The sequence below is a fragment of the Lissotriton vulgaris genome, chromosome 7 (assembly GCF_964263255.1).
Source record: "Lissotriton vulgaris chromosome 7, aLisVul1.2, whole genome shotgun sequence".
Classification (NCBI taxonomy): Eukaryota; Metazoa; Chordata; class Amphibia; order Caudata; family Salamandridae; genus Lissotriton; species Lissotriton vulgaris.
In genome coordinates, this window is record NC_141695.1 from 33,211,769 (window position 1) to 33,238,271 (window position 26,503).

Below are 26,503 nucleotides of genomic sequence, written 5' to 3' on the forward strand. Positions count from 1 at the left end.
TGTACCCCGCATCAACAAGACCACCATGGGAGGCAGATCCTTCTCATACCTGGCTGCTAAAACATGGAACTCACTCCCCGCTTACCTTCGCCTTACCCAGAACCACCTAGCATTCAGAAAGCAACTTAAAACGTGGATATTTGACAAGTAATCCTCCTCCCCTTCCTAAGCGCCTTGAAACCCTCTGGGTATGTAGTGCGCTATATAAATTTTCTGACTTGACTTGACTTGGATATTGGGGGCTGTATGTTATTTCTTGCTTTTGTAAAACTCCTTTCTGAAAACTACTCTCTAGCCTTGAGCCTACCTCTAAAATTAAAATTAATAGTCTTGTTGTTAACTATATTGATGTTTTTGGTGAAATAAAAGACCTTTTGTGGCTTTCCCAAATTTTTTCTTTAGAGATTTCACCAGAAGATTCATCCATCAGAACAGTACACTAGCTGAAGACAGAGCCATGCAGCTGTTTTATAAAATCTCACTACCTTCAACCATAAAACCCAATGAGTGTGGATGTGAGCGTCAGACAACGCAGAGCTAGTGTGCTTCCGCCATGTTCTCAGTTGAATTTAACAAACGTGCACATTGCTTCAACCTCACTAGCACCACTCGGTACCCTTTGATGAGACTCAAAGGAGCATATAAGTAAAGATGGTTTGAAAATATAATAATTAAGTATCACCAACTGCGCTCCTTGAAGCCACCAGGAACTTGGAAGATGTCAAACACTTCCTCTTGTGCATTGCAAATCTTCACTAAACCTAATCCTTTCCACTTGATTATGGCAGATCAATTGTCCTTGCATGGAAAATGGCCAGGAGGACTTGATTGTCTCCTGACAGGGAGATCACCCAGGATAAACAAAAATAAAAGTGAAGAAAACAAAAGATGGGGGAATAAAGAATATAACAGGAATAACCCAAATTTTAGATCTCCTATTACTGTGAAGACAAGATCATTGCAAACATATAATTACATAATAATAAAGGCTGTTACGCATCCTCATCAGTGACCCAGATGTACTTCAAAGATACCAAAATGTATACATTTTGATCCGAAGTACGAGAGTAGGTGTTTTGTCTTTAGCAACTAATTTTTGCGATTTTATCAGACAGCTTTCGGCCATATTATAAGGTTTGCTCATTTATTTACATCCTTTCCTTTCCATTCCCATTTGCCCTTTGATCACCCACTCCATTTCTGATCAGGTAAAGTTTAAAGAACAGTTCATTCCACCTCTTTCTGCATGGATTAAAAATGGCCAAACCTGCTCCGATGACTTCCTCGATCTTCACGAAGGACACATCAATTTCAGTTGTAAATTCTCGAAGAGCTTCATTGGGATCATCGTAGGTGGAAGGGTCAATGTAGTATTTCACCCCAAGCCCTGCAAACACACAAAACACAATAATCTCATTAAATACTCCGCAAAGTTTATCAAGAACTGCAAAGAGCTAGTAACTTAATTATACTGATGGAACTATACCACTGCGATCCCAAAATCAATGCAAACTAGGGATGGGCAATATATTCTGCTCCGCAGGCAAAGAAAAGTGTTGGCCACTCGGAAATCTACTAGAGCAGCAGCAAAATCAACTCAAGAAGCTGCGTGCTGCGTGGTGCCATTTGTGCTGATTTTTTGGTGCTGAACGATCTCCTGCCACTAAATCACAGAGTGGGCAGTGTGAGGCGCCTAGTTCCACCCATTCGTGGAATCCCGCAGAGTTTTTTGTAACTCCACCGAGTAAATTCCGCCAGTTAGACCAAGGCCTAGTGCAAACCCATGCACCACTCTTCTTGCAGCCAGGCATAGGTTTTGTATCAGTGAGTGTCTTCAACTAACCTTTGCATGTTATATGGGATGATCAAAATGGATACATTTTCCTGCACGGGTGATAGAGGGGTGTTTGGACAAAATATTGAGTCCAAACAATCTTGAGGACAAAATGTTGTGTCAAGAATATCAAGGACAGGGGGGGGCGTGGCTAAGCACCAGCCAAGATGGCCGCACTCTGATAGAGCTCTGTGACTGACGAGCCCTCCTCCTGAAATCCGTTCAATTATCCATATCTTTAGCAGCTGCTGCACGGCAGCATTGCAAGCTCCTTGTCCTCCGGTGCAGGCGGCTTCAACCAGTGTCAAAATCCGAGGTTCCACTGCATCGTGTTGAAGACTGCGACCTGTTCTGGCGCCAAGAGCCGTGGTCTTGCGTGGAGACCGGACCCGAGGTGCCCCGCGCACGGCGTCGCCTGCCGCACCCTGCGTGCACTCCAAACCGGAATCAGAAGACCAGACGCGCTCCCGCCCCACCTACGGGACCTGCCAACGTCCCGAGTGACACCTGTCCCCCACGCCGGCTCAGGGACTCGATTGAGCTGCGGGCGGTGGCCGTTGCCGGCAGGGCCGGGGGCAGGAAGGACTGGGGAGTGGAGAAGCCTCATCGAGCCCCGCCGCCACAACAATACGCAGCGCGAAAGCCCCACTGCCTTGCCGCGGTAGACTCCTGCTCCGGCGGCTCGCTGGGGGAAAGCGGCTGGCACCTGCTCTGGTGATTTAACAGCCTGCCATTGCTCACATATATCGGGGGGCGCTTGCCAAGACACCCCGTGGGTGGACAGAAGGACGAGGGCAGGGGTGAGAGCGGGCCCTAATACAACTCAGCTAGCCCACGCCGGCAGATCGATCCCCGGGTCCCCACTGGCCGTGGCGAGGCAGGGGTCTGGTTTCGAGGCATTCAAAGCGGCCCTCGATCACCCTGGGTATTCACGGGCTCCGCCACACCGGCCTAGTTGGGGGAGTGAAGCTACAAGCAGGCAGAGGCTGCGAGGAGACCACGCAACAAGGCAGAAAGCACAACAGCCCGCCAGAACCACTTAAGGGCGCACTCCGCTGTACACCCCAAGCAACTTCTTGCGCACCACAAACGATGTCGGCGGCAATGAGTGGCAGGGGAACGAGGGGTCAGCAGGCCTCAAAACTGGAAAAGTACGCCTATAATAGGGACCCGCCGGATGCTGCGAAGGGAGATGCCGCTCGGACGCCACCCCACTTCAGGGTAGAGGTGAACAACACAGACAAGATCACTCTCCACGACGTCATGGTGACCCTAAAGACAATGCAATCCTCAATGGGCACCATCTCAACGGACATCTCCCTAATTCGCGCTGACTTCGCAAAAATGTCTGACCGCCTGGTGACGGTCGAGAAGACTTTTACAGACCTTGTGGGAGACACGTCGGCTTTAAAGCGCAAAGTCCAACGGTTGGAAGACGACAATCTCATGCTAAAAGCAAAACTGGATGACCAGGAAGGCCGCTCGAGGTGAAATAATGTACGCCGGATTGGCGTTCCAGAATCAGAACGTGGCCCGGCCCTGGACCTCTACGTTGAGGACCTTGTAACTAAGCATCTCCAACCCAAAGGACTCTCGAAGTATTTCTCGGTGGAACATGCCCATCGAGTCCCTGGAGGTCAGCCAAAGCCCGGGGCTCTACCTCGACCTATCCTGGCACGAATTTTTAACTTCAGGGACCAAGACGCCATTTTACAGGCAGCGCGCACTCGACCTCCTATCCGAATTGACAACTCAGAGATCCACTTCTACCCGGACTACACAGCGGCAGTGGCTCAACAACGCCGGAGCTTCACGGAGGTAAAGAAAGAACTGCGTGCTCGAGAGCTAAAATACTCGATGATTTTCCCGGCAAAGCTGCGTGTGGAATCCGAAGGCAAATCGTGGTTCTTCGACACGCCACAAGTGACTCAGGAGTGGTTGGAGGGATGGAGACCGGCGAGAAATCCGAAGAACCGGAATCCGCAACGCAACCCCGGAGAAAGGAGCCCTCAACCTAACAACGACGCAGAATGAACAGGGATCATCACATTACAATCTCCGTCATGGTCACCACAATCTTTCAACCTTTGATTTTCAAACCAGACGTCAATCCCCTCATCAACATGTTGGAGGTTGCCGGACATGCAGAGAGAGGGTGAGGCGGTGGGCCACTTACGGAGGGCCAATTATGGTGAGACTATGATTCAACAGGGCAAGACCCATGCAGGTAGGACTAAATGGTTAAGACTAGCACTGCACAAGTATCTACAGAGAGGGGGGAACGGCAACGGACACAGAAGTCTCACCCCCACGAACAAATTTCATGTGTTGGGACTGTAAGCACTCTTCTCAGTTGGAAGGTAGAAGGTTCATTGTCCGCCGGGCAGGGAGGCAGGGAGGGGGGTTGGGGTTCTTTACGTTTTAACCTTGTTTGGTTTTAGTTTCGATAGTCTTTTTCCAAAATGGTTGGCTACTTGCAGACACACGCAACACAGACACCGTTTCTTCTTCATGCACTTAGGCTCGATAGCCTGGCTGGAGCGACCATCCGAGAGCTTCCGGTCACGATCCCTTCAACATGACACCCACCTTACAGGCACACTGCTAGACACACGGAAGTACATTCTACACTCCCGCACACCTCGGACCTCGGTTTGCATCCTGAATCCGATGACACTGATGCATTTGCTTACCGATGATCATGGCTGATCATGAGGTCTCTACACCGAGCCCCCAATCACAACCACTAGTTGCCCCCACGCTCACAGTACTATCGTGGAATGTCAATGGCCTAGGTCATAAAATTAAAAGAGGCCTGGTCCTCCAATATCTCAAGAGAAAGGCACCCACATTAGCTCTGCTACAGGAGACACATTTGGTAGGGACTACCTCCAAGTCCCTTAATCGCTGGGGCTTCAAGATGGTCGCACACGCAGAATTCTCGGCGGGTTCCCGTGGGGTTGGAATTCTGGGCCAAAAAAACGCCCCACTCCTCATTCAACGCACATGGGCGGATGGCCAAGGGAGATTTGCGGCGATTCATTGTCAATGGGAGGGAAGACCATATAATATACTCTCAGTATACATTCCCCCCGCGCTACACCAAGGGGCATTCCAAGACCTGGGTAAATTCCTGCTTGAACTCCCAGAAGGCAAACTGATCATTGGAGGAGATTTCAATGCAGTATCAAATGCAGCAATTGATCGGCAGCCTCCTCGTGGATCCACTAGATCTAACCAACTGTTTAACGACTTCCTAGAAGCAATGGGATTGGTGGATATGTGGAGACTTAAACATACCCATGACCGTCACTACATGTTTCAGTCAGAGGCCCACAACAGTCTCTCTTGAATAGACTACATGCTAACTCTGGCGATCCCCCCAGAAAAGATCACGGCCCTAGAGCTCCTCCCCAGAGGGATATCAGCCCACTCCCCAATGCACCTCACCTACACGACACAACCCACCAGACGACAAAGAATATTCCCGATTTACCCCGGTTATCTTAAAAACAAGACTGCTCGCGGTACCTGCAGGACATACCCCTGCCCACACTACCGCAAGAGGATGCACAGACGCTTGAGGAAGACTTTACAGGGGAAGAATTGGGGAAGGCCATAGCAGCACTACACACTGGGAAAGCGATGGGGCCTAACGGCCTACCAGATGAACTCTACAAAACACTATCACAACAGTTAATCCCCTACTTGCTCCCGATGTATAATGACTGCCTGTCGAGAGGTGAGCTCCCAGCTGACCAACGGCTGGCCACAGTAGTCGTAGTACACAAACCCGGTAAACCTCCTGACCAGACATCCTCCTATAGGCCGATCTCCCTAATGAATGTGGATGCTAAAGTTCTGGCAAAAATTCTGGCGCTAAGACTACAGCCCCACCTTACAGACCTAATACACCCGGACCAATCGGGCTTTATGCCTGGTAGGAATACCTCACTTAATCTGCGGCGCATTAATGGAGTCCTACATCGTGTTCCCATGCTACGGGAAGATGCGGCCATCCTCTCCCTTGACGCCACAATGGCCTTCGACCTGGTCGAATGGCCATTCCTATTCGCGGTCCTCAGAAAAATGGGCTTCGGCCCTAAATTTTGCAGGTGGGTCAAACTGTCAAACTTCTCTACACCGTGCCGACGGCGCAGGTGGTAGCCAATGGCCACACTTCCCGCACATTCACACTGGGACGAGGAACGAGGCAGGGATGCCCTCTATCCCCACTTCTCTTCGCTCCTATTCTGGAACCCCTGGCGGTGCAGGTGCGAGTAAACCCGGTAATTAGAGGAATCACATTGGGGACCGGATGGGAAGATCGCATCTCCCTCTACGCAGACGATGTATTGATTTATTTGATGTCCCCCACCCAGTCCCTGGCGGCTTTGATGGACCTACTCAGGGCCTACCGCGAGGTGTCAGGTTACACCATTAATTGGACCAAATCACTTCTTTATGTCTTAAGAGGCCACACACCGACGCTGCCCCCTGACTGCGCCCTACAGACGGTCACCAGGGGATTCAAATACCTCGGAATCTATGTCACGCCACAGGATTCCTTATTCATGGAAGAAAACTTGATGAAACCCCTACTGAGGCTAAAATCCGACGTCACACACTGGCGCTCTTTACCGCTTACAATGCTGGGGAGGGCCGCATTATTTAAGATGCTATCACTCCCTAGATTTCTTTACGCATTGCAAAATACACCCTTTCCGGTCCCTCTCACCTATTTTAAGTCCATAGACACAGAAATGTCGGCACTCCTATGGGATGGGAAGCCGGCCCGTATAGCGCACTCCAAATTAATCCGGTCCTGGTACGATGGCGGGATCGTTCTAGCTAGTGTTAAATTGTATTACTGGGCAGCACAATTAACAGTGGTTAATCAATGGTTGCATGCCCCACAACTGGACCCAGCCTTCCGCCTTGACCGAACTGTACTGCCGCCTGACCAACTCATGCGGGCACTATACAGGAACAAACGATGCCACACTTTTACAGGCCCAACAGCCCACACGATCAAGATCTGGCATGTAGCACAGAGAGCCCTGGGATGTGAGGGAGTGCTCACGCTCGCCACGCCACTTTGGGACACGCGGCGTCTGGGTACCCTGGCAAACACAAAGGGCTTCCGGCTGTGGGACTTAATTGGTATATCCAAATTTGGGGACTTATGGAAAAGAGGTGAAGTAATCACTTTCCCAGCCCTTAAAGAAAAATACGGGATGGCCGACACCGAACAACATCGCTATGCACAAATCAAGCATGCACTGCAGGGGGCAATTCCGACAGACACACAACTGGCTGAATCCTCCCCCCTGGAGGACAGACTCCTTACTGAACGCCTAGACAAAAAAGCGATCTCGCTCACATATCGCAAACTTATCAATAACATGCCCGACCCCACGGCTGTCCTTTGGAGCAAATGGGAAATAGAACTAGGGGACATAGAGGATGAGGATTGGCTGTACGCTCTGGCATCTGCCAAGGAGGCCTCCATCCCATCACGACTCAAGTTAGTGCAATTGAAAATATTACACAGAATATACTACTCCCGCACACTCCTACACCGGCTGGGCCGCATCCCGGAACCTATCTGCCTGCGGGGATGCGGTCTCCCGGGCACGTTCTTTCACATTATATGGGACTGTCTCAGGATCCAATCATACTGGGGCCGAATACTCTCCGAAATATCGGAAGCAAGTGGTGTTGAACTACTAAGAGAACCTAGATGTTGTTTATTGAATATTTGGTCGCCCACTGACATGAATCGAGGAATGCAGACATGGGCAACTTTGGGTCTAGCCCTTGCTAAACGGAACATTGCCAGGAATTGGGGCTCGGGTGTGGCACCCACATGTGCACAGTGGGGGAAAGATATGGACATAGCTATGTTGGCAGAAAAGGTGGTATATGTTCACCGAGGATGCCCCAAAAAATGGACTAGGATATGGGGGAAGTGGAACGAATACAGGGGCCAGCTGTGCGACCCACCACAAGAAATGTCTGATCTTAAAAGTAGCCCATGAAGGGGATACCCTGAAGTGCTAATGATACATCGACCCTGGGGGATTTTTGCCGAAGGAAGAGCTGTGGACCCTGTATAGCTATTAACGGGTAGGATGGGGAAAGAACAAATGTAAATGATGTAAAGATATCCCTCTTCTTGAGGTTTGATTTTCCGGAGCACCCATGGCCTGATGTGTTGATGTATTTCTAGCTGTGATCAAAGGACAACTGACATCTGCCTGATGTATGAAACAGAAATGTACATTGCAAAGAATATGTGAATATATCCTATATTTAAACAGAAATGCCAAGTGCGGTGTGTAACATGTAAAAGCCAATAAAATATGTTTAAAAAAAAAAAGAATATCAAGGACAAGAATACGGTAAAGGTAATTTTCTGTGGGAAAGCATTGTTTTAGTATACTTAACTCGTTATGTATGTACTTTGACAATATATACATATCTTCAAGGAGCATAGATGCCGAGTAAATATATCGGAGGTGGCTCCTCTGCTAAGGTAGAGGAGTGTTGCTCCACTGCTTTTCAGCAGTGTAAAAAAGGAAAAATAAAGAGATAATAACTCAATTTTATTATCACTTTATTCTTTCCTACTGCAGCAGCTTTGCGGTGCGTGTCTCCCCTGCTCACAGAGCAGGGGGAGGAGTGGCGAGCTCTTTGTTAGTGGGCATGAATTTTTGGGTGGCCATCTTTGGCAGGCCAAACAGTAATGAGTACTTTGCATGTTCTCCTCCCAGGCTGTATTATATTCTGGGTGGAGAACATGCCCTGGCTCCCGCTGCCTGTCTGAGCACCAAACCACAGCGCTTAGATCAATCACAACATTGCATTGCATCATTGTGATTAGCTTAGTGGAATCTCTGTGCTTTCTTCTTGGTTCCGGCCGGAAGAGACGCCGAGAGACGACAGAGGAGGGATGCAGGGAAAAGGTAATTGTATTTTTTATTCTCCCCTGCCCCATCACCCTTGATCAGTGCCAGCCACCACTGAGAACTATACTTACCTATTTGCACTTACCTTCTCTATTGGTGGCCCGGCTAGGACATGGGTGGCCCGGCTAGGACTTTGGGAGTCAGGTTTGGGGATAATCTCAAATTTGAAGACCACATCAGAAGACTTACTGGTGTCTGCTTTGGCACCCGAAAAACCCTGAAAAGACTCTTCCCTTTGCTCCCGAGAGATGCTAGAGAGACAGTATCGCGGGCACTCATTCTCTCCAGGTTAGATTATGCGAATGCGCTGTTCATTGGCATACCTGCCTATTTGATCAAAAGGCTGCAGGTGGTGCAGAAAGTGGTCGCTAGACTCCTGTTCAACATCCCTAGGAGGTCGAGCGTCCGCCCCCCCTGCATAGCCTGCATTGGCTCCCAGTGACGCAACGTATTCTGTTTAAGGCTCTTGTTCTCTCCTTTAGGGCCACCCATGAGCTTGGGCCTCAGTATTTAAGAGAACGCTTTTCCCTGTACATCCCTAACCATGCCTTGCGGTCTGCTAACCAATGCAGGATGGTCATCACCAGATTTAGATATGCCAGGCTGGGAGGTCAGTCTATATCTGTTATGGCGGCTAGAGCTTGGAACACCCTTCCTCTTTCACTCCGCTCTTCCCAGAGTGTTGCCATCTTTAAGAAAAACCTTTAAACTCATCTGTTTAAAGTAGCCTTTTAGCTTCCTCTTTCCCCCTCTACACGCCTTATCCTCTGCCCACCGCGCCAGGATACTTTCGAGTAACAGAGCGCGTTACAAAACCCTTAAAATAAAATAAATAAATAAATAAAAAATCCTCGATATGTTTAACACAACATTCTGTCCACACAATGTTTTTTTGCGCGATATTCTGTCAGTGATCCAAAAGAGGCCTGGGATAGCTGACAATACACCTGGTGACCTATTCTCAAGAGTAAACAGGGCAGGGGAGCAGGTGCCAACTGTAATTTTTGGTCCACATCATTTTGAAGACCCTAGAGCAACCCTGTAAGCTGAGAGCTAAAAGCGAGTGCACAACATTGCCCACTCCCCTGTTTTCACATGTTTTGTTTGTCAGAATCATGCCCGCCCTTTAGAAAGAATAGCCATGTAAACGGGACACCTCTATCTTGAGACTTGGCCCTGCCAACATATATGTATAATATAGCATCAGCCAATGGGATATTGCCAGACGGACTGCATGGTGTGATATTTCAAAGGAATTAGAAAATAAATGTCAATATTTTTTTCCAGTGACCACAAGCAATTTAAATCTGGAGCACAATAATTACCATGCTTCATTACAGGGAGAGATGACAAATGAGATTAGATGTGAAATACTGGGACAACTCTAAAAAATGCTTTAAGGTTAACCAAAATTGTCAAAGAGGTTGTGGCCTAACAGCTAGGGCGGTAGACCTCAAATCTGGGAAACCAGGTTCGAGGACCTCAAATCTGGGAAACCAGGTTCGAGTCTCGGCAACAAAAGCTCAACATCCTGTGATGTTAGGCAAATCGTTTGATCTCCCCGGGCCTCATAAAAATGAATGAGTCCTTATGTAACGCAGCTGGTGCTCATGTAAAGCGCTCCAATACCTGATATTTTTGGATCAAGTTTGCTCTATATAAAACTCAGAGAAAAAAAAAACAATGGAAAGATATGAAAGAATTGTCAGAAACATCTAAAGTGATGTAGTCCATTACATGCCCTGACTATCTGCGCTTAAGGAAACTTCTTAAGACCGCTCTCTTTTAATATTGCCCGTCAGCCTGTCTAGCAGCACAGCGCAAAGCACAGATACCCCTTCGGGGGTGATTCAGGCGCAATACAAAACCTGCAAATAAATAAACATGTAAATGTATCTAAACGTTTAGCTGCCTGAGTTCATGCACACAACGTGATAGCACACCACTCACGAGGAAAACAGGTCGGCATTGGCGCAAAGGGATTCCAGCTGCTAGGAGAGGGGGTGTCAAATCATTTTCCACAGAGTTATTGTACGCGATTCCTAATGCATTAAGATGCTGGACTTTTATATTTAGTCAGTAATTTGTAAAAAGAAAAGTATAAGACACACAGATGATGGAGGAAATGCATAGCAAATCAAACATTCACCCCCAGTCAAGAGATCTGGGTTAAATCCATTGTTCTTTTTCTCACCATGCCACCCCAGTTTAGACTTAGCCATATGCAAATCAGGCTTGACCCTGTGCCTCATGGGAACAGTCCTGCCCGAACTGCCAAGCCAGGACCTCCCTGGACCAGAAACATGGGACCGGTCTGGGGGCATGACCCCTCATCAGCCAGGCTAGCTTGAATCCAGTGGAACAGTGAGCCCAGGACCTACGTCTGTGCATCCCCGGCACAATTAGGGTGAGATAACAAAAGACACACAGGTGATGGACCGAATGCAGAGCAATTCAAATGTTCACCTCCAGTCAAGCGATCTGGGTTAGATTCATTGTTCTTTTGTTCACCATGCCATCCCATTTTAGACCCAGCCATATGCAAATCAGACTTGACCCTGTGCCTCATGGGAACAGTCCTGCCTGAACTGCCAGGCCAGGCCCCCCCTGGACTGGAAACAAGCATCCTGGGACCGGTTTTGGGGTATCACCCATCATCAGCCAGGCTAGCTTGAATCCAGTGGCACAGTGAGCCCACGTCTGGGCATACCTGGTGCACTTAGGTTGAGAAAGCAAAAGATACACCGATGATCGGCGGAATGCAGAGTAAATCAAACATTCACCCCCAGTCAAGAGATCTGGGTAAATCCATCTTTCTTTAGCTCACCACACCACCCCAGTTTCGACCTAGCCCTTGCACATACTCAGAAATAATGGAAAGGCAAAAATGGAGCGAGGGAATAGAGAGATGCAGAGAAGTAATAACCAAGGTAAGAGTGGGTCCCTGCTTTGGCCCTGGGGATATTGGCGAGTGCGCTGCGCTAAAGGGAGCACTAGAGTGGGCCCCTGCTTCAGCCCTGGGGGACTGGTAAGTACGCTGATGAAAAGGGAGCAATAGTGTGGGGCCCTGTGTCGACCCTGGAGGTACTTGTTAGTGCAATTTGAGATCCATCAAAACAGATGAAAACAATACTTGGGCCTTGGGATACTGATAAGAGAAACACACGAAGAAAGGACAGGGAACAATATGCTACAGCCAAACGAAAAAGTGGAAAAGTAAGTGGCAAGCACACGAACTAATAAAAAGCAAGAGCGGGATGTAAGCCCCTTATAAGATTTATATTAAATACAATAGATTTCACAAGCACAGCACAAACACAGTACAAGCAAAACCTAAAAATGAACAAAAATATTGGCACAAGGAGGGAGCGTGCTTAACAGTTATGGCCAGTACTCATCTGGTCTGGTGATAGATAATTGGCCGCCATCCACCTGTCTCTGGTGAGACATAGAAAGGTCTTATGGGTGTCTTATATTTGCATCTCTAGATTCCTTACTCTGGCGAGGCTATTCTGCTGAGGCACAGTGAGATGCTGTAACAGGGAGGCCATGAGAGCATCCGCAGGGCATCATGTGCAGCCCTTATGCTTAGGATAAGGCCAACATGTAGCAACAGGCTCAGTAAGCGCTACAGTAGGAACTAAGCATGTCTGTCCTGATGGAGATTTATGGTTTGGTGGAGACCGCTAAAGCGTATACTCCGAATCCTTGGAAGGTGGCTGGGAGACCAGTGCCAGTCAGAGCAGGTGCATTACAGATGTTGGAAAATCCAGCCAGTCACATGGTAGTAGGTAGTCCATCCTTAAAAAGGACTCTTAGATGAGCAGACCTCATCCTACTCTCAGAATGCACTGTAGGGGAGGAGGCTTTTGATTATGTGTCTCCATGAAGGTATAAACTTCAAGGTCAGTTCTGCAGGTAACCTAAAGTATACTACTTAGAAAGAAAAATACAGAATACAAAGCAGCAAGAGGGGGCAGCAGGCATCCCTCATCTTACTTTAACCGCTCATACAAAACAATGTTCATGATCCATAAGCAACAAGCCCTTCTGCCTGTGTGAAAACAGGAGCAGTAGCTGGAAAACAGCTCTTGTTACATTGCAAGGATAAAGTAAAAGATGTGCTCGAACAAACAGCGACCTAGACACACACATGCACACACACACACATGCACACACACACACCCACACACACACACACACGCACACACACACACACACACATATGTGCATACACACGGACTATTCAGTGTGATGGAAGGACATCTTTCCTGCATGAATAACAATGGAGTATTTACAGGTTCCCATTACTTCTGCAGATGGAATAGCATCTGTTGTAAGGCATAAGCATCCACTGACTGTGCAAGTGAGAAAGGAAGCTGATGCCAATGTACTGGTGGCATGCTGTTACCTATCAAGCACTCCATGTTAGCCAGGTAGTTTCCAGTGAATATTAGTCACTGGAAATCCATCCCAATGAAAACAGTCCACACCTCGGCTTTATGTGAGCAGGCCTGGCAAACGTATGTCATGTGTTAATGCAACATATTGGTACCTGGTTTTCTTTTTTTTTATGTAACTCCATAAATCTGTCGATGCTGCGGGGCAGATGAAGGACCAGGTTTTAGAACCCAGCGGCGCCAGGGAAAACGCCCGATGCCTACGAGTTCCCCTGCCTTGGCAAACAGAGACACGGGAAGCTTCTTGATGACGTCAAAGACCAAAGTTTATTGGCTGCAACCAGGAACAGAGGTCTACGAAGCACAACACGGATGGTTCGCTAGAGACTGCACAAATTCAATGAGCGGAGCATGGTCTTTTATGCCAAAAATCACTTTCCAAAGTAGCATCAGTTACATACAAACTAACCAATCAGATCGGGACATTTCAAAAGTAGCGCATGACGACAATCCCATTTTCCGTTGTCCAGCCCACCAGAAATGACCAAGCACATTCCAATATCCTGTTCGATCAGGCAGGACAAACCCATCATAAAACCTCAACCCAAGTCAGTGATTATGTCGTAAAGGAAGGAGCAGAAACAGATTGGAAGCAAGATAGAAAGGTGGGTGCAGTGTACTGTAAACTTCGGCATGTCCTGCTTTTGATCTTTATCTGACCAGCTGCTTAACAAGGAACTGGCTCAGCGAGGTCAGCCTCGGGCAAGGGAGTCAGTTCGGCCAGGTCATTCAGAAGTCAGCTCAGGTGTACGTGTCCCAAGGACTCGTTCGGCCGTAGTCATCGGCCTATGTGAGGGCAACCACACACAATGGCGGCCGTACACAAAATGGAACCCGAAGGTTCAAACAAAATCCCTGAATACGTAGTGTTCTCATTGATCAATTAATGCATAAACACTCGTACATGCCGCACTGCTGACACCAAAATCGTCTATTTCCGACAACCTTTATTAAACGGGTTCGGAACCACCAAACCTCAGACCCTCAAACTACGGAACTACACAGAGAATGTAATAAAAAAGGCCTGCTTAAAGATCTCCATGCAAAGTTACAAGAGCCCGCACAGGATTTTATCACCTTCCATCCTCGCCGCAAGGTGTAGCACTAGACAATAGGTGAGAAAAGATTGGGTGACAGTCTGTGTCTTCTTTCTATTCCCCTTTTACTCAAATAAAATGCCCAAAGGTTTTTTTTTTATTTGCTTTCCTCATATGTTGCTTTGAAATTAACCTTTCTTTAAAATATTGTTTTATACTTAGCCAAGAACCCTCCTAATTTATATTTCCATTAATATTTATAACAAAATGGTAAAAGCGATTTGTTGCAAAACCCACTTTTCTGTTAGGCATAATACATGAATTGAAACAAACATTAATAAAGTAGATCATTAGTTGAGAGGGGTAGGAAATAATAAGGTCACTTATCCTGTTATGGCCCGTCAAATTTTTCAGTACTTTAAACCTGAGCTCACCCTGGTAGCTATGGCACACAACAGACCAACTTAACCTGGAGAAAATGTGTAAAGCATTTAAATATACCAAAAGAGTCAAAAAGTCAAAAACACAACACAATACAAATTTCAGTCCAATTTGACAAAATAGAGTACTAAATGAATCAAGAAATGACTCCAAAATTACAAACGTCTAATGAGGGGATCCAAAAATATGATTTTTTAAAGATTTAACAGAGAAAATAGTGCTAAAAAGTACAAAGGGGCAATGTAGGCAATGGTCGTGGTGAACACAGACCTAGGTGCGCTTTCATGCCAACTGCAATGGAGCAATGGCCACAGACATCAACCAGGTTCAACCTGGTTGTAGGTTTTACCTTGGGACATAGACTCTGAAATGGAAGTCAACATCCTTCAGTGGGGCAAGGCAGGAGGCTGTTTCTGAAAAAGTCCTGAAAAAGGCAGATAGCCGTTGGGCGAGGTCCTGCTGAAGCCACTGGTTGTGGTGGACAAAGGTCAGGGCGGTAAAAGTAGATATTTCACTCTGAGGCAGGTCCTCCTAACAGTTAGACACTTTTGGAGCCTTTGCTGGTCAACATTTTAACCTTCAAGCTTAGGAGGTGATTACAAGGACCACACCCGCGGTGTCACAGCGACTACCGCCGCACGGGGGGGGGACGACTACCCTATTATGAGAGACTCAATAGATCAGTGGTAACAGAGTGCAACCTAAAAGAGGCAAGCCTGTGACTTCATCATAGGTTTTTTTTTCCATTACCTGAATGCAGGTAATATCAGTTACACATGTGTAACATATTTATTAGAAATTCTTCTCTCATTTAGGATTTGATAAAGTCACATGCTTGCCTCTTTTAGGTTCGACTCTGTGCATGTTTGTGTACTTGCACATTCAGTCACGTGAATATTTTGAATTATGCTTTTTGTACACCAGTTTCTGTATGGTGTCACAATGGCCATTCTTTATTTTGTTTACTCAGCCTTGAGTAAGTCGCAGGATGATTTCCCATTGTTTGCGACGAAACACGTGTTGGCTGACAAAGAACTTTATGAAATAACGGAAGGAAAATAATAAAAAGGAAAAAAGGATTGCAAACACTGTGTTTACAATTTTTGCACACTTTTATGCATTATTCGTTTTTACCTTGCAGACATGTGCTGAGGATTGTGTTCAACTATTATGAGGTTGGAAGTCGGACGACCACAGGCCAGCTGTAACCGCTGTGGAACTGCTATTCCCCTCCAGTGTTGCAGCAGTGTGAGGCAGTAATATGCTGGTTGGCGTTGTTTAGGCAACGCTAACCATATTACGAGTTTCCTCACTGCCAGACTTTTCATGACGGTGAGTCCACCACGAAAAGTCTGGTGGTGAGGAAAATAAGAGGTCCTGCCTCAGAGCCAAAGGATGCATGCAGGGGGGCAAATAGTGTGCCCTCTGTCTGCATGCACCCCCTTTCCTGCATGGCATGGACTTTACAGTCCATGCCGTGCAAGGACGGGCTTTGGCATTCTCATTGCAGTGCCTTTTTAATAGGCACGGACGTGGGAACACCAAGGGAACGCCTGCCAGACCAGGAAAATGCTCTTAATATGGCAGGAGGTCTGACTATGGTTTTAGCGGTCCTGGGGCAGTGTGCTGGCATGTCGGCCCGCTCCAGGACCACCAAATTTGTAATCAGACCCTAAGTCTCTGTTCAATCAGTCAGGGGAATTATAAGCCTGCTACTCACCTGTGAGGGTCTCAAGGCTCTGGGAAGAGGGTGTGGGGGGGGTAAAACAACTCCATTCAATCAAAGAGCCAGGTCTTAAGCGTCTCCCTGAAGATGTTCAGGGATGGGGCGCGCGGATGTTAAGCTGAAGCTCGTTTCAGGTCTTGGCTGCGACATAGGAGAAGGTTCTTCCACCTGTTCTGGCTTTGCAGATGCGTGGAATTTTGGCAAGGGTGAGGTCAGTGGATCAGAGGTTTCTTTTGGGTATGTGGAGGGATAGTCTCTTATTGAGGTATTGGGGTCCAGTGTTATGAATGCATTTGTAGATGTGGGTGAGTATCTTGAACTTTTTGGAGCTCCGAATCCTCCAGAGGCTGCAGGCTGTATATGATGATGAGTTCCATGAGGCCAGAGTCCTTCTTGCCAAGAGCCCCATGAATCAGATTTGTTATTATGGAGTTTAGATTGGGGAGAAACCATTTTTTTCAGGCTTACAAGGTAGCGATAGGGGCCAATAGGCTGGGGTGGTTTGTCCCAGTCCTCCAGAGATCATGGAGTCAAAAGGTTTCTCCGTCCTAATTTTTCAGAGATGTTTGGAGAAGTCCAGTTAGCCACGATCAAGTGTCCCAGAAGCTCAGGAACAGCACATTGAGGTGGGGGGAGGGTCAAAATTCACACCAGCAGAGGCGACCAACAGGGTCCAGGTCAGGTCCAGTTGTTGCTGGTCAGCTGGGTACTTCAGCGAAAAGGCCTCTTGTTGCTGGAGAGACAGGAGGTCAGCCAAGTGCCTCTTTTTATCCACTTCTCTGTCCTCTGTACAAGTGGAAGCAGGTCCACCCCTTCAGGTTTCTTAACAAGTCTCAAATAGTAAGTTCAGTCCTTCTTCTGTTTTTCCACAGGTCCAGCAATCTAAAGAGGGTACCTTGGGGTACCATATTTATGTCTGGCACCTGTGAGTGGGTGAGGGTGACTCCTAGACGCTCCCTAACTATGGGGCACATTTTGCCAGAGGTAACCCAACCATATTTTGCAGTACGTCCTGTTTGCCCTAATGCAAACAATACTGCAGTGCCCCTGACTCTCAGAATCCAAGCTGAGAAAACCCTTCTTCCCTTGTACAGGGCCTGTGTGCCAACCCTTAGGTACTGCCAGGGTAATGAATTGTCGACTCCTCCGCGGTAACTCCAAAGTTCTGAGGGCTGCTTTCCCCCACTGGGTTTTGATGCCTGTCAGGCTAGGAGGACAAATACTGGGGCCTTTCCAATTGTGACGTAACATTTTCTTGTGACAGTGAAACCTCCTTTTATAAAAAAAATTAAGTTCCTGGACCCACCCCAACTTGTATTCATGCCAAAACACCCTCCCCACACCTATTCCATTTATCTCTGGGAGCAATTTTGACACCTCATCAATACTAATCAGTGGCTGAGTAACGGCTGGAGAGCTAATGCAAATTAGCCTCCATGACCTTCAGGCAGGGGAAGGGTACCTTTCAAAAAGTCGCATTTCCCTAATATTTTTACAAATCCAACTTCCCCTTTATTTTGAGCTAATAATAAATAATAACAATAGGTATTTCGTAATTTTTCTAGCTGGTCCTTAACTGGGGAGAACAGAATTAATATTTAGTATTTATTCCTAGTGTTTTCTATGGGCCAACCAGGGCCTTCTCACAGTGAAAATAGCTTTTGGGTGCTAGTCACTGTATGGGCATGTTAACTTTTAATTTCAACATGTCCTACGTTTAAAAAACATGCCTCTTCCTTGTGGGCTACAGATAGAGGTGACATTATTGTTCAGAAGGATGGTTTTACCCTGTCATAAAGGATTACTTTGACAGGTTTGTGTGCAGGTTTTACACATCAGCAGTCAGGCTACAATGGTTGGCCTGAAGCCATGCTCTCATTTCTCACACTAGTGGATGGACGATAACTTCTGCAATCCACAGTTGACATACTAGCTTTCCATGCCAGAGCCGTACTCTCTACTCCACATAAATATGGTCTTATGAAGACGTTAAACAAGCCAATCAGCAATTAGCCAATGACTACATGCCATGGGGCAATACAATTGAGAAAAAATGGCCATGCAAATTAGGGTTTTACTCACAACCAGTGACTAAGAAAAAGAGTCAGCCACTCCCTCACAAAACTGATGCCCCATCAAATATTGGGGTGCTGTCCCCTGGGGAATTGCCATCACCCAATGGGAATGGTACTTCACTTACTGAATGAATGACTATCAGGATAAAGTATCAAAACATGACGTACAACAAACGAAATTGCTGAAGGTGGCTGACCCACTGCCCACGCTGCTACCGATGCTGTCAGTGGGCTCATCCAAAGTTTTGGGGAAACTCTAACAGAGAAATGATGAATCAGTGACTGACCTTAAGGTCCCCTTCGTATTATTTTAGGTATTACCAGAATTCCAGAATTCCAGCAGACAACTAAAGAGACAGACATAAAAATACACCATATGGTTGTTCATTCGAGATAGCTGCTCACTGGATTATCCTTTTCGGGCATTTGCGGCTTAAGTATTGAGTTTCTTAAGTAGTTAAGATTTAAACGGTAATCTGGGCATCAGTGACGCTTTGCTAGTGAGAGTATTTACACATTACAGGAAAAAAATGTACTCTTTTCTACAGCGTAACGAAAAGGTTTGCCGAAAATAAAACCATCACACACAAACATTAGTGTTCAATATATTGAAGCAATTTAAAAGTGAGACTAGAACGTGTTGTACATAGTCCATAATTAATGCATTGCTACAGTTTATTCCAGTGCTTAATTTGTACAAGAATAAGTGCCAAGGTCCTCATCAGGAGGCATTTGCAGCTTGCACCACACATGGGCCCTGCCATGCTGCCACTGATAGTAACAACACAACTGCTAACCTTCACACTCCTACAAGTGTGACAATTCTAACTATTTCCGGCCCCCAAAACTATAAGAATGGCTTGGGCAGCAGGTAATAGTATTTTTTTAATGTATTTTGAATTAATAATTATCTGTTGTTGTTTTCAACTCTAAACTAGCCAGACAGCGCCACTTTGTGGCAGACTGTCACAGGTGCCAGTGTTGACAATTAAGTGCTGGTGCTGAGTACTGGAAACCTCAGGCTCAAATTAAGCACTGTTTGAGACCTATTATGAGCCTGTCTTGTGCAGTAGTTTCACTGTGTGGAATTAGGCACCGTTTCAGCAAAACCATTGGTAGGACATTTTATTGAATAACCACAGGCTCGACAAACTGCAGCATGCCAGGGACCGGACTGCAGAGGTTGCACCCGTGTTGGTTCAATTTTCACCAACAGTTCTGTACCAGGTTGCAATTTGCAATGGTGTTTGCAAGGGGTAGGTACATTTTTTTTTTATTTCAACTAAATAATCAGCACAAAAACACTATTTTCACCTGATAGCCTCTCTAAATATCAGTGCAAATTGACACCAGGTCAATCTAAGTAGTCAATCGCCCCAGCACTAGTGTAATGTATTGTGTGTGATCACAGTAACCTAGCCCCGGCTGGCGTGCTGAAGCTTTTGTGAACTCTCATGTTACAAACAATGTCTTGCATCAAAATAAGGAGTTAGTTTACGGAAAGTGAACCTGGTGGAATTTTTTTTCATTTCCAAGGTGGTCATTAGGAAATGCTGATGCAACGGTAGCGCCCTGAATATTTTGGAAAAAAGTGACAACTTTCTGATGCAATCTGCATTTTGTTCTGCTTACTTGAATCCTATGCTGATGGCAGCATTTTGTAAAGCCTGGAACTCGTGCTTAGAATTTCTACGGTGTAGTATATGTTTACAATTTCATACTTTGTTAATATTGTGACTATGGGCCCGATGTAGGTAAAAGGGATTTTCCGATTTCAAAATACCGAGGCGGTCCGAATCGGTATTCTGAAATCGGAAAACGAGATGTAGCTAATAAAAGGCGAATTAATACCGATTCGGTCGGCATCGGTAATGAGAATCGGTACGTTCCGAATCGGCACGGACCGAATCGGGTAGTACCGATTCGGCTAACACCGAATCGGAAATAGCCGATTCGGCGAACACCGAATCGGAAATAGGCGATTCGGTAATATCCGATTCGGCAATTATAGATTCGTAGCTATGAAAACACACCCATGGCCAAAAAGCCCATAGGAATGCATTGAAGAAACCGAATCGGCTTTTACCGAATCGGATAATACCGATTCGGATTTTACCGATTCGGTAATATCCGAATCGGTAAAAGCCGATTCGGCAAAAGCCGATTCAGCCAATGAGGTGGCTCCCCCTCCCCCACCCAAACAGGGAGTGGCAACCCTGGCAGGTGCAGCTAATTAAGAAGTTTCTGGAAAGCCAGCCTGAGCTCAACACTCACAGTTAGCAGCAGTGGGAGTAGGAGGTTGTGAACTGCAGTGAAGAACATGGCAAACCAGAGCGAGAGCCAGAAGTCCTCCCAGAAGAGGAAGCCGAAGTTCAGCACCACCGAGCTTCAGCTGTTGGTCGAGGAGGTGGTGAGGGTGCACCGCCAGCTGTTTGGAAAGCTGTCCCTCAATGTGCCAGACAGCACCAAGAGGAGGATATGGAGCGAAATCGCCCAAAAGGTGAATGCTGTGGGTGTCACCCCCAGGTCCCTGGATGAGCTCAAGAAGAGATTCTACGACATCCGCAGCCTCACAAAAAGGAAGATGGCAGACATCCAGAGGCAGGCTGGAGTCACAGGTGGAGGCAGGAACCCGGCGCCACCCCTCACAGACCTCGAGGAAATGGTCTCCACCACCATTGAGAGGGAGAGTGTTACTGGAATTGGGACCCTGGACAGCTCTGCCAGAGCTACAGCTACAGGTAAGAAGCATGCGCATCATGACACACCCTACCAGACACCTCCCCATTAGACACAATGCATAGGCAAACCCCAGCACAGTACTGTAACCAACATACAAGAGACAAGCATCATGGTACATGTAGTCAGCAGAAGTTAGCAAAATATGGCAGTGCAGAATCACAAGACAGGAAACAGTGTAACACAGTCTAAGGAGATGCAAGGACATGTGGAATGCTTTAATTGTACTGTCTGTAATACATCGGCACTCAATTTACAAATGCTTCTTTGTACCTAGGGGCACCATCAGGCGGACAAACATTGTCATCAGAGGCAGCAGGACCATCTGACACTGCACTCGCAGGGCCGAGCACCAGCCAGGCTGCCGAGGAGGAGGAGGACGGAAACACCCTAGGGCTTGGTATGGAGGGAGACCTGGTGATAGACTTCGAAGCACTGCACTCCCCACAAATGCCCAGCACACCCCCCTTGCAGTTCTCCCCAGAGAACTCCCCGACAAGGGACCCCCTTCCACCAACACCAGCTCCTGCCACAACCATGGCTTTGCCACCAGTACAACCTGTCCTGGGAGCAGGGGCTCAGGGACCGGCCAGCACCACACCCCCACCAGTGGCACCCCAGCCCACTCAGCAGGCCGGCAGCAGCAGTGCCCGGCGCCGTGCCATCACCACCACTGCTGCACCAGCACGGGAGGGCAGTGTCTTCCTGGGCCTCGAGGGCAAGATGGTGAAGATACAGAGGCAGCAGGCAAAATCCACGATGGCCTGCCAACGCCAGCTCCTGCAGCACAACCTGCAGATGGGAGAAATGGTAAAGGGATTTCAGGCCTTCGTGGAATCAAACAAGGAGGTGGCAGCAGGGTTAGGCAGGCTAACCACTGCCATAACCCAGTTGTGTGGCAGAATGGAGGAGCAGGAGCTGGTGCGCAGGCGGGATGCCCGTGTGCAGAACCGCTGCTTGAGCCGCCTTGCTGCGGCTACGGCACAACTGTGCCAGCGCAGCGCAAACATGGAGTCCAGCCTGAGTCAGAATACGGCAGAGCTCACAAGGGGAATGGCCCGGATCACCACTGCTATGGAGGCCATGATCATATCGAACACAGCCTCAAATCCTGCCCTGGACCTGGGGGATGCTGGGGACAGCAGCAGCCGCAGCAGCCCGGCCAGCGCTGCGTCTGAGCCACGTCGGAGCACCAGGCGCTCCGCAGATGCTGCTGGTCATTCAGAGGGGGCTGAGGGACACCCCAGTGGGGCTGGCAAGCGGGCGAAGAAATAGCCTTGCAAGGGCGGGTGAGGCAACCTGGACCCTGTACTTTTGTATTCTTTTCCATCACACCATTTTTTTGTTGCACATCAGTGCAGTAACTGTGTTGCAACTGTATTAAAATTTGTTTTTTCCCAACAACCATTTAGCTGTCTTTGCATCTGTACTCACTCAGAAATAGTTTTCAGTAATCTCCTCACGTCTGTATCTGCCATCACTTGGCGTACACACCCCAGCTGGCTGTGTCAGTGGCACAGCTTCGTCGTCGTCATGGTCCTCGTAGTCAGACAACTCCACCTCAGTGCCCTTCTTCACCGCAAGGTTGTGTAACATTGCACATACAGCTATGATCTTGCAGCAGGTGATGGGGGTATACTGCCTTGCACCTCCACTCTTGTGCAGGCATCTGAATCTACTTTTCCAGATGCCAAAGGTCCGTTCGACAACATTCCTTGTGCGTATGTGGGCCCGGTTATACCTCCTTTGGCTGGGTGTGGAGGGGTTGAGGTAGGGGGTGAGTATGAATGAGCGGAGGGCATATGCACTGTCGCCTGGAAGAGAAAGGGGTGACATTACACACATGCATACATGTATTCCACCTAGCTACTATGTGTTATGGGGGTCTGATGATGTGTCTCACCTAGGAGGTATCCTTCACCAAATTCGCCAGCCATCAGCCGTGCATAGATGCCGCTCTGTTGGAAAATATAGGAGTCATGGGTACTCCCTGGAAATTTTGCTACCAGGTCTGTATTGGTGCACTTTGCATTGCAGATCACCTGCACGTTGATGGTGTGTGTAGACTTCCGATTGCGGTATATGTATTCGGTGTCCGCTGGTGGGCAAATCGGAATGTGCGTGCCATCTATGCAACCAATGATTTGGGGAAATTGTGCCATCTGGTAGAAGTCAGCTTTAGTTTGTAGCAGTTCTGCGTGGGTTGCAGGGAAAGAGATGTATTGGTCCATCCTGTGTATCATGGCGTCAAGGAATGTGTGGAAGAACCTTGACAGGCTGCTCTGGCTCACCCCTCCTACCGCCGCAACTCCACTTTGATAGCTGCCAGACGCTAGCAGGTGTAGGCTGCATAGCACCTGGATGTGCGCAGGGATGGCGTGTGCCTTGGGGGTGTGGTGGTCCAAGAATGGTTTGAGATCCCTGATGAGCTCAAGTATGGTGTCAGAGTCCAGCCTGTATCTCTGTAGGATCTCTGCCTCTGTGAGCATGAACAGGGTTATCCTCTGTCTGTAGACCTGTTCATTTCTTAGCCATTCCCTCTGTCCTTCCTGCTGTAGCCGTAGCCGCCTCGCAATGACATAAAAAGCTGCCATCCTGCAAGTTGCAATGCATTTTGGGGCTGTTTATATGGGTTGGAGTTGGTTACCACCTGATTGGAATCCATGGTAAATACCGAGTGAATTCTACCGATTCTGAGCCGATTTCGGTGTTTCTGTGCCTCCCTACATCTCCCCATCTGTCGGAATCGGGGAATTTCCCGATCGGCGATTCATACGAATCGGTATGTTTTCCGAATCGGCTCATGTCCGATTCGGTCTATCTACCGATTCGGTACATGGACCGAATCGGTGATTTTCCGAATCGGTCTATCTACCGAATCGGTACATGGACCGAATCGGTGAATTTCCGATTCGGTGTCACTACCGATTCGGTACATGGACCGAATCGGTGAATTTCCGATTCGGTGTCACTACCGATTTGGTACATGGACCGAATCGGTGTTTGCATACGAATCGGTGTGTTACCGATTCGTTACATATCCGATTTTCGGTATGTACGTATCGGATTCTTTCCCATTCGGTACTCATTCCGATTCGGTTTTCACTCCGATTATTAATGTTTTTGGTTCCCTACATCTCGATGGCTGTTTACCGATCGGTAAGGGCCAAAAATCGGTATTTTCGGCCGTTACCGATCGGTAACGGCCTACCTACATCGGGCCCTAAGTTCCTTTGAAGTTGCAGACCATCATTTTAAGCCAACTTTTTTTTAGAGATTTCCATACATTAAATAGATGTACTATGTGCACATATATTCTCTTCAGTAGGAGTATGCTCCACATGAATTAGATCAATGGGTTCCTAACTTTACCCGCACCCCTGACAGCCACGCACGCGATCAACCTTATTCGTGTGGTTCAGTGAATCCAGTCGGGAGGAGAGCAATGGGCAGGTGCACCATGACTATATTCGGGACCTCTCTGACATTATTCCACCCGGCAGCAGATCCACACGAAGCACAATGAGAAACTTCTAGAGTGCCCTTATGGACGACCACAGCAACAGTGTCTACGCCCCTCAGCAGCAGATCTATGGGACAGGCAGTGGTACACTTCTGCACCTTTCTTATGAAAGGCCACAGTGATGGCTTCCTCCCAGGGTTGGGAGCAAAGATAGGCCCGGCACCCTAAAAAAAAGTGGCCCACATTTTCAGATTGCGCCTTTTACAAAACACTGCTTCATTGTTTTACATATAATACATAAAAAGGTGGTTTCTCTAAAAGAGGTGGTTTTCTCAACTTCACTGAGTTAAGACAAATGCAAAGGTTGCCAGGACTAATTGTACATGGATTAGTTCACACTGGTGAATCACACCTGAATATAACTGATGCCACTTCTGCTCAGTCCCCCTTGCCACTGCTCAATCCGTGCTCATTAATGGCCGGCCCAACGAGAGACTGGGAATGACACCTCCACCCCTTGGTAAGAGCGAGTTAACCCCTTGAGCCCGATGTTAATTCTACCTCTGTGCGGGAGAATTAACGAGTGGGCGGGATTCAGATGGCCCCTAGCCGTCAGTAGCACATGCCCACTGTTCTGCGTGACAGCCGGGGGCCGCTGTGAGCACCAAAGGGGTTGATAGAGGCCCATCTGCCTCCGGAAAGGTTGTTGGCGGCATCTGAACAGCAAGGACACAGCCCAAATCGGCCACCACAGTGACCAAAAAGCATCCCACAGCGGCAACTCAGATACCGGTCCATTGCCCGAATGCCCGCGTTACCAATCTGACCCTGCTTCCTCCGCCACATGGCAGCAGGTCTAAAGGACATGCAGTGCCTTCCTCATTGTCGACCACAGGGCCAATCGCTCTACAATGAGATGATAAGGCCCTCATATAAGGATGTGAACACCATTCAGAGGGACAAAGGAATACTCATTTTCAACTAAGTGCCACAACTGATAGACATCCACTAATTCAACCATGTCGAGTGGGATACGCTATGACAAGCCCCTATGATTCAAATGGAAGGTGTAAGATTGAGAACAAAGTATTGCATCTTTAGACAAAGATGTGAAAACCACATTCGTGTCCAACTCCTGTGAACCCCTACATGAAGAGTTTTGAAAAAGGATTGGTTCACCACAACAATTCATTGGGATGCCATATGAATTTGTCATTGGGAAAGTGAAACCAAGTATGTCCAGAAAAAGGTGGTCGGTATTTAAGTGTACGACCGAAACACGTCAATGAGATATTGAAGTCACAGTCTACGATACACAAGGTGTTTTGTACATTTTAAAAGGGAGACCTAGAAACCCAGTGATGTACTGTATTCATGTGTCTGTTTACAAAGAGTAATGGTTTTGCCTACAAGTGTTTTCCCTGTAGGAATAATGTATATTGAATTGTAATGTTTTTAATATGTGATGTTTTTATTTGGAGAAATCGTTTTCATGATATGCAAAGGTCAGCAAGTCCTTTGTAACAGACTGGGAATCCAGGGTCTGTTGACCCTCATTGGAATTCCCTCTCAAAATCTTCACAGGAAGTACATTTCTTCAACTGGTCTCTTCTCCACATATTATTTACTGTTGTATGTTTCCTCTCCATGACCACCTACTGATTGACCCCGCCCTCAATGAGTCTGTATTTTGTAATCTACGTTCGCCTATACAGCTTTGTGTATATATATATGTTTGCACAGTGCTCTGATACCCC

General features: G+C 47.5%; 1 protein-coding gene across 1 annotated transcript in view; it reads right to left on the reverse strand.

Annotated features, from left to right (window-relative positions):
• LOC147700600 (ephrin type-B receptor 5-like) overlaps positions 1 to 26,503 on the reverse strand; it is a 276,679-nt gene that overhangs the window by 40,312 nt on the left and 209,864 nt on the right. The window contains exon 10 of the mRNA XM_086929705.1: positions 1,268 to 1,387. Coding sequence (XP_086785831.1) covers positions 1,268 to 1,387 — 120 coding nt within the window. The remainder of the gene's footprint in view (positions 1 to 1,267; positions 1,388 to 26,503) is intronic.